Source organism: Orcinus orca, chromosome 2 (assembly GCF_937001465.1).
Source record: "Orcinus orca chromosome 2, mOrcOrc1.1, whole genome shotgun sequence".
Lineage (NCBI taxonomy): Eukaryota > Metazoa > Chordata > Mammalia > Artiodactyla > Delphinidae > Orcinus > Orcinus orca.
In genome coordinates this window covers 186673183-186686941 of record NC_064560.1, presented here as the reverse complement: position 1 = coordinate 186686941, position 13759 = coordinate 186673183, and the positions used below count along the sequence as shown (strand labels likewise).

General features: G+C 34.4%; 1 protein-coding gene and 1 non-coding gene across 6 annotated transcripts in view; both read left to right on the top strand.

The window, feature by feature from the left end:
• EML5 (EMAP like 5) overlaps window positions 1-13759 on the top strand; it is a 163531-nt gene that overhangs the window by 80490 nt on the left and 69282 nt on the right. For all 5 annotated transcript variants that reach the window (XR_007475312.1, XM_049705432.1, XM_049705434.1 and 2 more), the window contains 7 exons: window positions 1580-1747; window positions 2424-2530; window positions 3047-3165; window positions 4531-4721; window positions 7623-7724; window positions 9133-9226; window positions 10214-10314. Coding sequence is in view for 4 of the 5 variants with exons in the window: in XM_049705432.1 (XP_049561389.1) it covers window positions 1580-1747; window positions 2424-2530; window positions 3047-3165; window positions 4531-4721; window positions 7623-7724; window positions 9133-9226; window positions 10214-10314 (882 nt within the window). In the remaining variant the exon portion in view is untranslated. The remainder of the gene's footprint in view (window positions 1-1579; window positions 1748-2423; window positions 2531-3046; window positions 3166-4530; window positions 4722-7622; window positions 7725-9132; window positions 9227-10213; window positions 10315-13759) is intronic.
• TRNAG-UCC (transfer RNA glycine (anticodon UCC)) lies at window positions 6578-6650 on the top strand. Its single transcript has one exon. It is a non-coding gene; the product is annotated as a tRNA-Gly (tRNA).

Genomic DNA, 13759 nt, shown 5'->3' with positions numbered 1-13759 from the left:
AGGAATTGATCTTTGAAAAGTCACAGAGAAAATCATTTGGAAGGCCTTACAGGATTATCTACACCTCTCTTGGAACTATCACCCAATATAGTCAATTAGAATAGGTGCTCAGATAACTCTTCTTCATTTGCTCTAAACATAACAAAATTAGTACACCTTAAAAACTTGGAATTTTATTTGCTGAAATTTCTGGTTTTACCTTGTAAGTCTCTCTGTTGCCTAAGAGTATGTACAGGGCCCCATCAAAGGAAGTAATAGCCAGAGTCCTCTTGACAGGCAAATAATGCATTCTCTTATAAGAGGGATGGGACTAAATCTTACCTTATTGGACTTGTGGAGTGAATTGTGGCAAGTTACCCATCTAGAAAGTTACTGACTTTTGTTAAGCTACATAAAAAATTGATTCTTAAAAAAATAACATTACTGTCAGGTAGCAGTAAATTGTAATCTATATAGTTTGGGTCACATCTTTTATGCTTTGATTAGATGGCTATCCCTAAATTCATGGCCAAGGTGAAGGTTTTTCTCCAGTTTGTAATTGATGGATCTTTGCCATCCTGAAATACAAGCCTTCTGTAGCTTCAAATAAAACTTCTAAAACATTATCAAAATGAAACCAAACATTATTGTGTTTAGTGTACTCTAACAGGAACATATACATATTGCCAAATATCAAGTTTATCTAAGCAAGATAGAAAATGTATTCTGAACTTAGAACCACAAAAATGGTTCCTATCATTGCACAGATTTTTTAAAAATTAGCCAGAAAGTTAAACAAATCCTTTACAGTTGGAGAAGTCTGGTATATAAAACCTTAACCAAATGCTGCTACTTAACATCACTAGTGATAGAACTGTGGTGCCCCTTAAAATGATGTATCCAAAAGGACACAACATTGCCTGTGCAAAAAACACATCTTAATCTAATCATGAAGAAACATCAGACAAACCCACATTGAAGGACATTATACCAAATATTTAGGTTTAAAAAAATGACTATAAAAGATAGTTGTTGGGACAACTGGATGTATTTTATTTTGGTTAGTATGGTATATTACATTGATTGATTTTTGTATATTGAACCAACCTTGCATTCCTGGCATAAATCCCATTTGGTTATGGTGTGTAGTCCTTTTTATATGTTGCTAATATTTTCTTGATGGCTTAAGCTTTAAAAGGATCTTCGCAGCTAAGGCTGAGAATAGTGGGGGAGGAGATTGGTCAATATCACTTAAGATCAAAGGTGTCAGGCCAAAACATTCAAATATCTGAATATAAAAACAATTGATCCCCTTGTAGCTGCAGGCTTTTCTCAAAGCAGTAAGATAATGCTTCACAGCTCTTGTGGTTCTTACCAAATTATATTGTGAATCAGTAGCGCAAAGATTTATGTCCCTTGATGTACACTCATTCATTTGTTCACTCAGTGAATTTTTGAATTAACATTTTTCCCCGTTCATCATAATTAAGGTAATAGAAATAGGATGCATTGGTTCAGGTATAGAAATTGTTGTTTATAGTGTTTTTGTGTGTGTGTATTGGCATTTGTTTATCAATTTAAAGGTATATTTTTGTTATAGGGGCCAAGTTTAAAAAATACATTGGCCATTCAGCTCATGTAACTAATGTCAGATGGTCACATGATTATCAGTGGGTTATTTCTATTGGTGGAGCAGATCACTCTGTCTTTCAGTGGAAATTTATTCCTGAAAGAAAACTAAAAGATGCTCTTCACATAGCACCCCAAGGTGAGTAGAACACACTGCCTAAACAATTTCTCTGTCAAATAACTCTTCAGTAACCCCCAAATAACAATTTTACTCTTGAAACATACACAAGCCTCGTATGTTAACAGTATAGATTATTATTATTAGTGGAAATTTTAAATAAAATATTAGGTCTATATGTTTAAACTCAGTTGTCACAGAGCATGGACTACAAAGTACTTTTGGTTACACTTTCATCTATCAAATGATGAGTAAAAAACATGCATTAGTAAAACAAACATTTAATATATTCTCTGGGAGATGGGTATCTAGGTTTCAGTATGGTTTTTTTGACAAAGAAAAACTATCTAATGTCAGTTCATCTGTTGCATTATGGTATTTTCTAGCTATTTTTCATGTTTATTATAGGTTATATTCACTTATATTTGCACAGACATTTAAATTTGATGTAGCGGTCATTGGGGAGCCAGTGAAGGGATTTAAAGGAACTATTGAGTTTGCAGTGAGTGGAGAGGAAGATAATCTGTAGTACAGTTTACTGACATCTGTGTCACTTGAATAGGTAATTTCATTTGCTTGTTTTATGGCTTGTCTCCATGTCAGTTGGCACAGTCAGCTCTTAATCATTAATTTTATTGTGCTGTTTTGGAAATGAATCTTCTTTAAACAGGTAATGTTTCATTTTTTTAAATTACAGAAAATCTGGCTGACTCTAATAGTGATGAATCAGATTCAGATCTGTCTGATGTTCCAGAACTGGACTCTGAAATTGAACAAGAGACACAGCTCACCTACCGTCGGCAGGTAATTTTTATTACCACGTGATTTTTTCCTGAAAAATTCTAGTTTCTTCTTTATCTTGCTCCCTGTTGTTTACTCATCTATTGTTATCTTTTGCAGTTTTTAATTTTCCAAGAAATGTATGGCTATTTCCCCTTTTAAGAGTTAAAGTATACTTGTGTAAAATGTTATTTATATTAAGTGCTTGATATACTAACTGTGCCTGTATTGTATTGTATTATATATTATATGTGCTTTTTGTCGCAGTACACTTCCATTTATTTCCTTTAAAATACTCTCTTACGAAGTATAAAAATTTCATGGAAACTAAATGTGTATTTGTCAGTGTGATACTTAGAAAATGTAAATACGTTTGTCTTTCCAAGGAAGTACATTTCATAAAGAATCTTCCTACTGAAGACAGTTGTTAAAACTTTAGCGATCATAGTAACCACAATGTCTGAAGTTACATTAGGAATATATAACACCTCTATAAATTTGTGTTCTAAGAATATTTCTACTTATGTACATTATTTAAAGGTTTACACGGAAGATCTACCTCAGCTTAAAGAACAATACAAAGAGAAACAAAAAAGTGGTACTTCTAAAAGAAGAGAGCGGGCTCCAGGAAATAGTATTCGATTACACTTTGTTCACGGGTACAAAACGACTACTTTTCATTTATGTGTTTGAATTTTGGTTCACATTTACTAGCTATGTGACTTTGAGCAAGACACTTAACCTCTCTGTGTTTCTGTTTTACCATCTGTAAAATGGAGATAACAGTATTTTTCTTGATAGGATTCTGGTGAGGAGTAAATAAGTCAATACTTGTGGTGACTTAGAATGTTTTCTGGCACTATATAAGTATTTATTAAATAAAAAATTAATTTGTCTTATGAAAATTTAGTGTTATATTTATAGAAATGGATCTCTTTAAACAAAATAAGTGAAATGTGAGAGATTATCATCTCCCCTAAATATGTCTAATTTGTAATGATATTGTGGCTTGTTTTGGCCTAAGCATTTTGGCCTATATATTATAATTTCAATAAAATACAGTTTCTGGATTCTCTTAGAATATCTGGCAATACAGATCTCACATTTTATCCCAGGACAAACAGAGTCTCCAGTCCAACTCTTTCCTTCCCCTCACCTAGTAATCATTGTCTTACCTGGCTTATAATGTTTTCAAGAATTTGAAAAAAAAAACAGATTTATTTAGTAAAAATATTTTTCTTCCAGTGTCAAAATAGACAGTACTTCTTTTTGTTTGTTTGTTTGGAAGCATTTTTTGTGTGTGTGTGTGTGTGTGTGTGTGTGTTTTAATTGGAGTATAGTTGATTTACAATGTTGTTTTAGTTTCAGGTGTATAGCAGAGTGACTCAGTTGTACATATACATATATCCACTCTTTTTTAGAGTCTTTTCCCATATAGGCCATTACAGAGTATTAAGTAGTGTTCCCTGTGCTGCTATTCAGTAGGTCCTTATTAGTTATCTATTTTATCTATATTGATCATTTTTGAGGGGATTTGACTACTTGTTTTCTGGATGTGTATAATATTTTTAAATTGTTGTTAAAACTTATTTTTGTAATATATATTGATATATTTTATTCTCATGGTTGAACAGTGTGTATAAAAGGATACACTCTGAAAATCATCTTCCTACCTCTGCCCTCCCAGCCATCATTTCCCCCCCACCCAAAGGGAATCACTGTTACCTAGTTTCAGAAATATTTATGTATAATATAGTACAAACAAATACAAATATATATTCTTTTCTATACCCTTTCACTTGTAAAAAAGCAACTTTTTGCTTTATAATATACAAATTTAGTATTATGCTTGGATTTAGCTATTTGTAATCAGAGCAGTTCACAAAAGTTTATGGGATCTGAGATATTTGTATTTTTTAAAATTGTTCAGTATCTTGTAAAGCTGGAAATTGAATTTCCTCTGTATAGTCCATATTTATCAGTAAAAGGCCAAAGTTAATGTTATATGATTTTTCTATATTTAGTTACAGAGGGTATGACTGTCGAAGTAATCTGTTCTATACTCAAATTGGTGAAATTGTGTACCATGTGGCAGCAGTGGGTGTCATTTATAATCGACAACAGAACACACAGCGCTTTTACCTGGGTCACGATGATGATATTCTCTGCCTGGCTATTCATCCTGTGAAAGACTATGTGGCAACAGGCCAGGTAGGTCCTTTGAAAGACTATGCGACAACAGCCCAGATAGGTTAGACCTTCGTTTGGGTTTAAAGTTAAGTTAGTCCATTTTTTTCCTTATCTTTTGTATTCTAGGAAATGAAGAATTCTTTAGAATGGGATTTTATTTTCATATTACAAATAAAACTTTTTTCTTATAGTTTTCCTTAGAGTTTTATTGTTTTACTTATTGTAATTTGAATTTGGAACTATGAACTCTGGCTTGACACCTTTCTGTCAGGATAATATTAATTTTTTAAATTTATGAGTAAAAATTACAAAAACCGTAAAGACTGGTTTTTTAATTATTTTAAATAATATAAGTTATCTAAGAAATGTTCTGTGACAAACAGGATGACTATGTTTTTATTTTACAATCATGATAGTAACATATTCGGGTTTACCAAAGTAGAAAACATGGAGAAAAGTCATAACTGATACCTCTCTATATGGATATTCTTAGAGAAGGAAGGGAAAGGGTGATATTTATAAATTCTCACTGTGTGTAAGCACTTTACTAGTTTCTTAATGTATATTTATTTTATTCTCACCTCATCTCTATGAGAGTAAAACCATTTCCCCCAGTTTATAAATGAAGAAGTTTAGGTTTAAAGAAATTAGATAATTTTCTCAAAGATCTGTCAGCTAATAAGTGGTAAAGCCTAAAGCCCTTAGTCTGTTTGGCTTTAAATACTGTGTAAGTATACCTTCTGGGATATATTGAGGGTGGGGGTAGGAAACTTGCATCATCCTATGTAGCTTCCCTGAAAGGAGAGAAAGCTCTTCCCTTTTTCTTTCTCCCATCTTCCCTCACTCTGTTTGTACCTCCCCTGACTCTTTCCTTTTCTCCTTCCTTTCCTTCCCTCCTTTTCTCCCTCCTTTCTTCTATTCATTCAGAAACATTCATAGAGCATGTGCTGTGTACCAGGAAAGACTCTGGGAATATAAATAAAACACCTTGCCATGGTAAAACATTCATACTCTGTGGGGGAAGACAAACACGCAAGAAAATTGTGATACAGTGTCATAAGTATAGATCAGGGCTTCTTACCTTGGCACTGTTGACATTTTGGGCCAGATAATTCTTTATTGTAAAGATAATTGCATTTTTGTGTATAATGCCATCCTGTGCATTGTAGGATGTTTAGCAGCATCTCTGGCCTCTACGGACTAGAGGCCAGTTAACACCACCCACCCCAGCTGTGACAACCAAAAATGTCTCCAGACAGCCTTTGGGAGGCAAGTCACCCCCTGCTGAGAACCACTAGGCTAGAGATATGTATAAAGCTCTCTTGAAATATTATAAAGGACTGATATATTGTGCCTAGTGGAATCAGGGAAACCCTCATAGAGAAGATGACATTTGAGCTGAGTAGTTTACCTGATAGAGGGGAGGTTGGGGAATGTATTTTAAGTGTGTCATATTACGTGTAACAGTGGGGGAAAAAATAAAAAAATAAAAATACAACTTCTTTAAATAACTGTGAGCAACGCAAAGTATTCAAATCTTAGAGTGCATGATGGACATTAGCGGAAGAACTAATTAAATGGGCTGGCAGAGGCCTCAGGGGCACCATTTACTTTCACCTTTAGTTTATATAAATGGTTCCTCTTAAAACACGATTATGTACCCATTGTGCTGTTGCAAGGAGTTTGGACATTATTCTGCTACTACTGGAATGAAGATTGTAAAAACTGGTCATTTACTACCATAATTCTGGAATTTTAGGGAGTTTGGGCCAAATTAAACTATAAGTCAGTATGCCCACAGGACATCCCTGGATACCCAATGACCTCTTCCTCTGCTAGACTTTTAGCCAGAACTCTAACAGAAAGACAGATTAGGGGAATTCGCTGGTGGTCCAGTGGTTAGGACACTGCACTTCCACTGCAGGGGACCCAGGTTTGATCCCTGGTCAGGGAACTAAGATCCCACAACCCATGAGGCACAGCCAAAGAAAAAAGATTAACAAGAGAAAAACAAAAAGTTTATTAACAGGTGCAATTCATATCACCTGGGAGAAACCTAAACCAAAAGTAACTCAAAATGGTTTAGAACTCCAGCTTATATAGAAAACAGTAGATCTGTAGACAAATGACAGGACAGAGGAAAGCAGTTAATAACTTAGTGAAATATTGATCGATTGCAGTATTGTTTTTTGTTATGTCTTTATATAAAAGCAATCTCAAAATTAACAGTAATTGGCAGCTATGTTAGTTATTTCAGGAGTTGCTTTCATAAGCAAAGTTATTATATCTCTTAATCTGTATAAAGAAAGTGATTACTTGAGTCTAAAGGAATAAAGAATTAAGTTGTGTTAACCTGCTTGGCGCTTTAACCCCTCTGTATCTTGTTTACACTATTATCCTAGCCTAGAATATACTTGCTTACTTCTCTTTTTATCTAAGACCTACACTCTTTGAAGGCCCACGTCAAGTAGCATCTCTTCCATGAAGATTTTCTCTACAACCTCTTCATCCCCATTAAGCATGTATTACCAGATGTTCATATTTTAACGGAAAATATCTCGTTTTCCCAATGAGTTTGCAAAATTTGTCTAATTGTCTTAGTGCTCATTGTACCTAGCATAGTAATGCTGCCAATAATAGATGCTTGGTAAGCATTATGTTTATTGATGAAGTATAGGATAAGGTTTAGGAGCTACGTAGTTGTAGAACATTCCTTGAAACACTGAGCCTAGTCTCATTAGCTTTTCAACAAATGTAAGGGAAAAATGTTGATCACGTATACAGTCTGCTTTATACTTTTTATTTGATAAATATTTATAGCAAATATGACAAAGGTTGTTAAATCTCCTGTTTTCCTTTTATAGATATGAAAATAAACAATTTAATTGCATAAAATGACTTTTATAATTCTTTCTATTTTAGGTAGGTAGGGATCCCTCAGTTCACATATGGGACACAGAGACCATTAAACCATTGTCGATATTAAAGGGCTACCACCAATATGGTGTCTGTGCTGTTGATTTCTCAGGTAAGGCAGTTTTCTGTCTCAGTAAGAATGATCAAAATGCAGAGGCAATACATGGCATTTTAGTCTAAATTAGTGTTGCCTAAACTTGTCATTTAATAGTAACCTTCACAATTTTTTATCAAATGTGCATACTGTTGTCCTAACCAATCAAGGCTCTGAAAGTGTGGGTTTGCTAGCTGTTTTATAATAATAATTTAATGAAATGTAATTTTAATACCCATTGTTATAAAGATGTTTCTATTAAAATAAAAAATGTTTGTCTACATAACCTCTGAAACCGTCTCAGTTACCACTAGTGGTATGTATTTCCAACCTTGGGCAAACCCTGATCTCATTTAATGTTTTGCAGCCACAGAGTAAACTTTGAAAATGTTTAGGGTGAAAGCTAAGAAAGAGGTGAGAACTGAAATATTTGTTGTATAACATTTCTATGAAGTGACAATTCCAATCTGTCTTATCAGAATAATTTCAGATCATGTTAACTCTTTGCTACATATATAAAAGTTTAACAACTACAGATAGATCTACAGTGAAAGCTGGGGTATGGATTGGGAAGAGTGGGGAAATACCATTAATAGAGAATTTTATATTAAGAAACAGTAAATTTGTGCTTCCTGCTGCTCTGACTGAAATGATAGTGAATTGCTATAGTTTGTGGGGGGAATTGTATATACACATATTAAAATCTGCCAAAGGTGAAGAAACTGAATGGTAAAGGAGTCAACAAGAAAAATACCACTGGTAGCGATAACATACTAGTTGAGGTTTGCAAAAAGTGTGGCAGAGTGGCAAATGTTTTATTATAGATTGCCTTTACAACCTATAAACATATGCACACCTGCCAGCATGACTGACTTAGCGCAATCTCTTGTCTAATAGTCATTACTTGTTGCTTGATGGTAGTAACAACTAAAATAATTGACCTTCACTACAAACAGTCATGTTAAACAGCAATATGTATTTGTAACCTGTGTCTTTTGCATTTGATTTGCTTTTTGTAATCCCTATGACTTCTTATATCACAGTAGAGTTCCTATGGTGAAATTCATTGGCGTATATCACTTCTTCCTTCCTTCTTTCTTAGTTTTCCCTTTCCTTCTCATCTTTTAAATATCTTTTTTCTACTTTTCTTATCTTCCTCCTTTCCCCTGTCTTAAGCTGGTAGAAGATGAGGTAAGTGAAGTCAGAGGAAGAAGTCGGCAGATAGGTTTAGATGCATTGAGACACTATTCTTCCCCTTCCTTATAAATTCTGCTTTTTGTTTCATAGCTGTATGCATGCCTAACATTTAACAATATTTTATTTTATAAAAATTTAAATATAGTGCTGTGGTATCAGAATATGTACTGAGTGTTTTTTATCTTCTGAATGTTAATGATCAGTCTATCTCTGTGATTAATTTTCATAGCGGATGGGAAACGTTTGGCTTCAGTTGGAATAGATGATAGCCACACTATCGTGCTATGGGACTGGAAAAAAGGAGAGAAACTTTCGATAGCAAGGTAGGGAAAAAACTTCATATCACATTGGCAAAATACTGAAATTACCTTGGACTTAAAATTTTTTTTACTTATAATGGTTTGAAATCAAGCAAACGTAACTTTTTAAATTGTTGCCGTCTTTATTACCATTGAATAAATAGTATAATCGTGGTAAAAAGACAAATGATTTCATGATTCATTGTAGGTTTATCCCTTGTGCACACACTTTTTAATGTAACTGTAATATGATATTCTAAGTAGTGATTATCAAAAATCTCCATTTATAGGTAGAGTGAATTCCACTGTAAGATAAGCTATTCTGTAGTCATTGAAAACATGATAAAATACTCATTTTATATATTTGAGTGAAAGGAGATACATACACACATGTATCACAAAGAAATTATAGATTATTTTTATTTTCTCTGTTATAGTTTTCATTTTCTAAATTTTCTACAGTGAGCATTATTATTTCTATAATACTAAAAAATATTAGCAATTGCTTTAAAGGAGGAAATAGTCAACAGTTTCAGAGACTATTTTTTTAACTTCCTATTCCCTAAAGTGACACATAAAAGCACTTTAAAATATAGATAAATGGTTTCTGCAGAGTATATAGACAGGACCCAAATAAAAGATAGTTTAAGAGGATTTTGTATTTGGAAAGACTATATTAAGCTGTAACAGAGTACCATAAAAAATTTTTTTTCTTTAACTCATTCATGCCACAAATGGCATTCTCTATGTACAGTACTATAGTTGGTGCTATCCAAAAGAAGTTCAGTTCTCACGGTTCCTATCTTTTAAGATTCTGTTGAGAGGAGTTAATAAATTAAAATAATAACAAAATAACAAATGTACAAATGCATGATTACGTAGCCTAAACCTAAGAGACAAGTGGGCCAAACATTTAGTAATGGAGTAATCAAGATAGGGTTTGGATTAGGCAAAAGGTTATTACAGGAGAGATTTATCTTCAGAGTTAAAACATTTTGGTATTTATTTCAGAGGAAGTAAAGATAAGATTTTTGTTGTAAAGATGAACCCGTACGTGCCTGATAAATTAATTACAGCTGGAATTAAACACATGAAATTTTGGCGTAGAGCAGGTAAGGAAGTGCTTCTTTTTGCTCCTTTGAAATTTAAGAAACTATTACTTTTTTTTTTGACATCTTTATTGAAGTATAATTGCTTTACAATGGTGTGTTAATTTCTGCTATATAACAAAGTGAATCAGCTATACATATGCATATATCCCCATATCTCCTCCCTCTTGCGTCTTCCTCCCACCCTCCCTATCCCACCCCTCTAGGTGGTCACAAAGCACCAAGCTGATCTCCCTGTGCTATGCGGCTGCTTCCCACTAGCTATCTATTTTACATTTGGTAGAAACTATTACTTTTAAAAGCGATTTGGTGTTAAGTACAATGTGGTATCCTAAATTGGATCCTGGAACAGAAGTTTCATTAGTTGAAAAATAGATGAAATCTGAATGAAGTTTGGAGTTCAGTTAATAGTAATATATCAAATATGTCTATTTTTTAGTTTTGACAAGTAGTCTGTAGTATTGTAGGATGTTAATGTTATGGGAAACTGGGTGGGCGAGCAGTATATGAGAACACTCTGTGTTATCTTTGCATCTTTTATGAAAATCTAAAATTCTCAAAAGTGAAAAGTTTATTTTTTTAAAAGAATGATTCACAGTTGTCTTGATACATTTTAAACAAAGTTAAGATTTATTTTATCATTATTGGCTGCATTGATATAGCATTCATATTTGCAAAAGAATTTAACTTATGAGATTAATCAAGTGATGTCCAGACTTCGTTCTTCTGTTGAAGACATGTGTTTTAGTCTAAACTAAAAATGAGAAATTGTGTCAAAATTCTTTATGAGCTATAAAATGATATAGAAATGGAATGTTATATTACTTTAGTCATTTAGTAAATTAGTGACTGTAGAAGTTCATATTTTAAAATTAAAAAGTCTCTTTTCCAAATCGAATAGCATACTTATAAATTCCAGCAATTTGACAAAGTCTTAGTACACTTAAACCTTTCAGATAAAATACATAGCTATAGAGAGAAGTGAGACATAGGTTAGAAAAGAATAGGCTTAGTGAAGATATTTCCCAAGTTGAATTAACTTTCAAATTGTAAACTACATAGGACATGAGTCGATTTTCAGACTTGTTTTAATACTTTATCACAGACTCATCAGATCATAGTGTATATACATTTACAAAGTAAAAAGAAGTATCTTCACATTTGTAATTTTCATTCCCATTCATTTAAACGAAACTTTTTGAGTATCTTAGTCACTTGGACTTGCAAATACCCAGCAAGTAATGCTATTATTGAGGTTTTGAAAAAAAAAACAACTATAAGTTTGTCTGAAATAAGAGACTTAAAGAAAGTAAATAGCCTTAAAGTGAAAAGATTTGCAATTGAATAACTTTTTTCTTTAACTTTGATTTGACATAAAGTAGACCTGAAACTGAACCATAAAAGGATAAATGTTAAGACTTTAGTGCATTTCAGCATTCCTCACTTTGAGGTTCTGATCCAGAGTTCAGTAGTCAACTGGGAAATAAGTAACTACTTTATTAATCTGAATAAATGCCATCTGTCTGCCCTCTAAATGCATAGCTTTATGTAAACTAAGTTAAAGATGACTTAGGACTAAGGCTGAAAGGGAGCTTCTTACCTCCTATCCCAGATATAGCCTTTGAGAATTGCAAGTTATGAATTATTAATCTCTAAGGAATTTGAACTCTATTCCATGGCTGGTATGACCTTGTACAATACAAACATGTTATGCTGTGTGTATCAGAAAACTCAATAATGATTATCTAAACCAGAGGTGAAAAACGCTGTAAATGGCCAAATAGTAAATATTTTAGACTTTCCAGACACAGAGACAAAATCAAGAATATTATATAGATACTTAGAGAACAAGAGAGAGAACTCCTGCCTTGCCGTACCCAGTTTGCACCCAGTTGCCGTTAACTGGAGACATTCCCTCCAAGATCAGCCTGCTGCAGTGAACAGGACTTGCAGGTTGGACTCGGGGGAGACCATAGTCAGCTTCACTCTGCCCTAGCGACACACTGATTCTAGTGTGTCTTCTCCTCCTGGAGAACCCTACCTTCTCAACTTCGGCAGATGGCCAGAGGCAAGGCAACTCCTGGACTGTGATTTCACTGCTGGGTGCCCAGAAGTTTCCATAGCAAAGTCCTCAACTTGTGGATGGTGACCAGCTCGGGCCCTAGGCAGCTGCTAGTTGGCAGCCAAAAGTCAGGGAGGCAGGCTCTGGGAGCAGAGAAGAAAACCGACGTAGCCACTGCAGCTGTGCTCCAGTGGGCACTGAACAAAAACAGGTGATGGCAGGATTTGGCCTACAGCCCATAGTTTGCTGACCCTGCTCTGGATGGATAATCTATGCTCTAGTGAAACCCAGTCCCCTCCACTTGTGCACTAGATCCCATTTCTCAGCTATTCAAGGGCATCATTCCAACTCTTCTTCCCTTTCTCCCTTGCATTATCAGTTTTCCCTCTCTACCAACTCTTTCCTTTCAGTATATAAATGTGGTGTTATTTCTCCATCTTAAGTAAGTAAAACCAAACAAAACTACTCTTTGAGCTCTACCTTCCATTTGCTAATCAGTTTCTCTTCTTACCTATGTACTAAAACACATCCACACAGTTGTTTACACTTTAAATTTGTGAGTTATCTTCTCCTTCTTTTGAGAGAAGTCTAACCTGTTTTTTCCCCTTCACCACTTGACTTAACTGCCCTTCCAAGTGCACTAACAACTCTGGCTGCTATGTTAAGAAAAGACAATCTTCTGAATACATTTGGAATATGACTACTTTTCATCATCTTCTATGTTATCACCAGACCCATGCCACCCTTAGCATTTGCCCAGATGATTGAAATAGCCTTCTAACTCTTTTCATCCTTGCCACTATTCAAATTACCCTCAACCCAGAAATCAGAATGAACCCGGTAATAAATAATATGCCAAGTCTTGTCATTCCACCACCCAAATGTTTTTCATCTCATAAAGAGTAAAAGTTAAATCCTTACAATGGTCTGTAATGCTGCCTTTGACCTCTCTGACCCCATCTCCCATTACTGCCTCCCTTACTTTCTTTGCTACTCCATACTGGCCTCCCTAGTTGTTCCTTGAAGATTCTTGTCACGTTCCTGCTTTGGGGCCTTTGCGTTTGCTGATTCCTCTGTCTTGAATGCTCTTTTTGCATGGCTTGCTCTTGCTACCTCCTTCAGGTCTTCATGAAGATACCACCTTCTCAATGAGGCCTTTCTTAACCACCCTTCTTAAAATGGACCCCTCTCATTTCTTATCTCCCTTTTATGCTTACATTTTCTCTATAGCACCCGTCATCATCTAACATCCCGCACATTTTACTTATTTGTCATATTTATTGACTGTCTCTCACCAGGAAGCTCCATGAAAGCAGGGAATTTTGTTGTCTTGTCTGTTTTGTTCATAGCTCTGCCCCCATTGCCTTAAATAGTGTCTGGTATCTA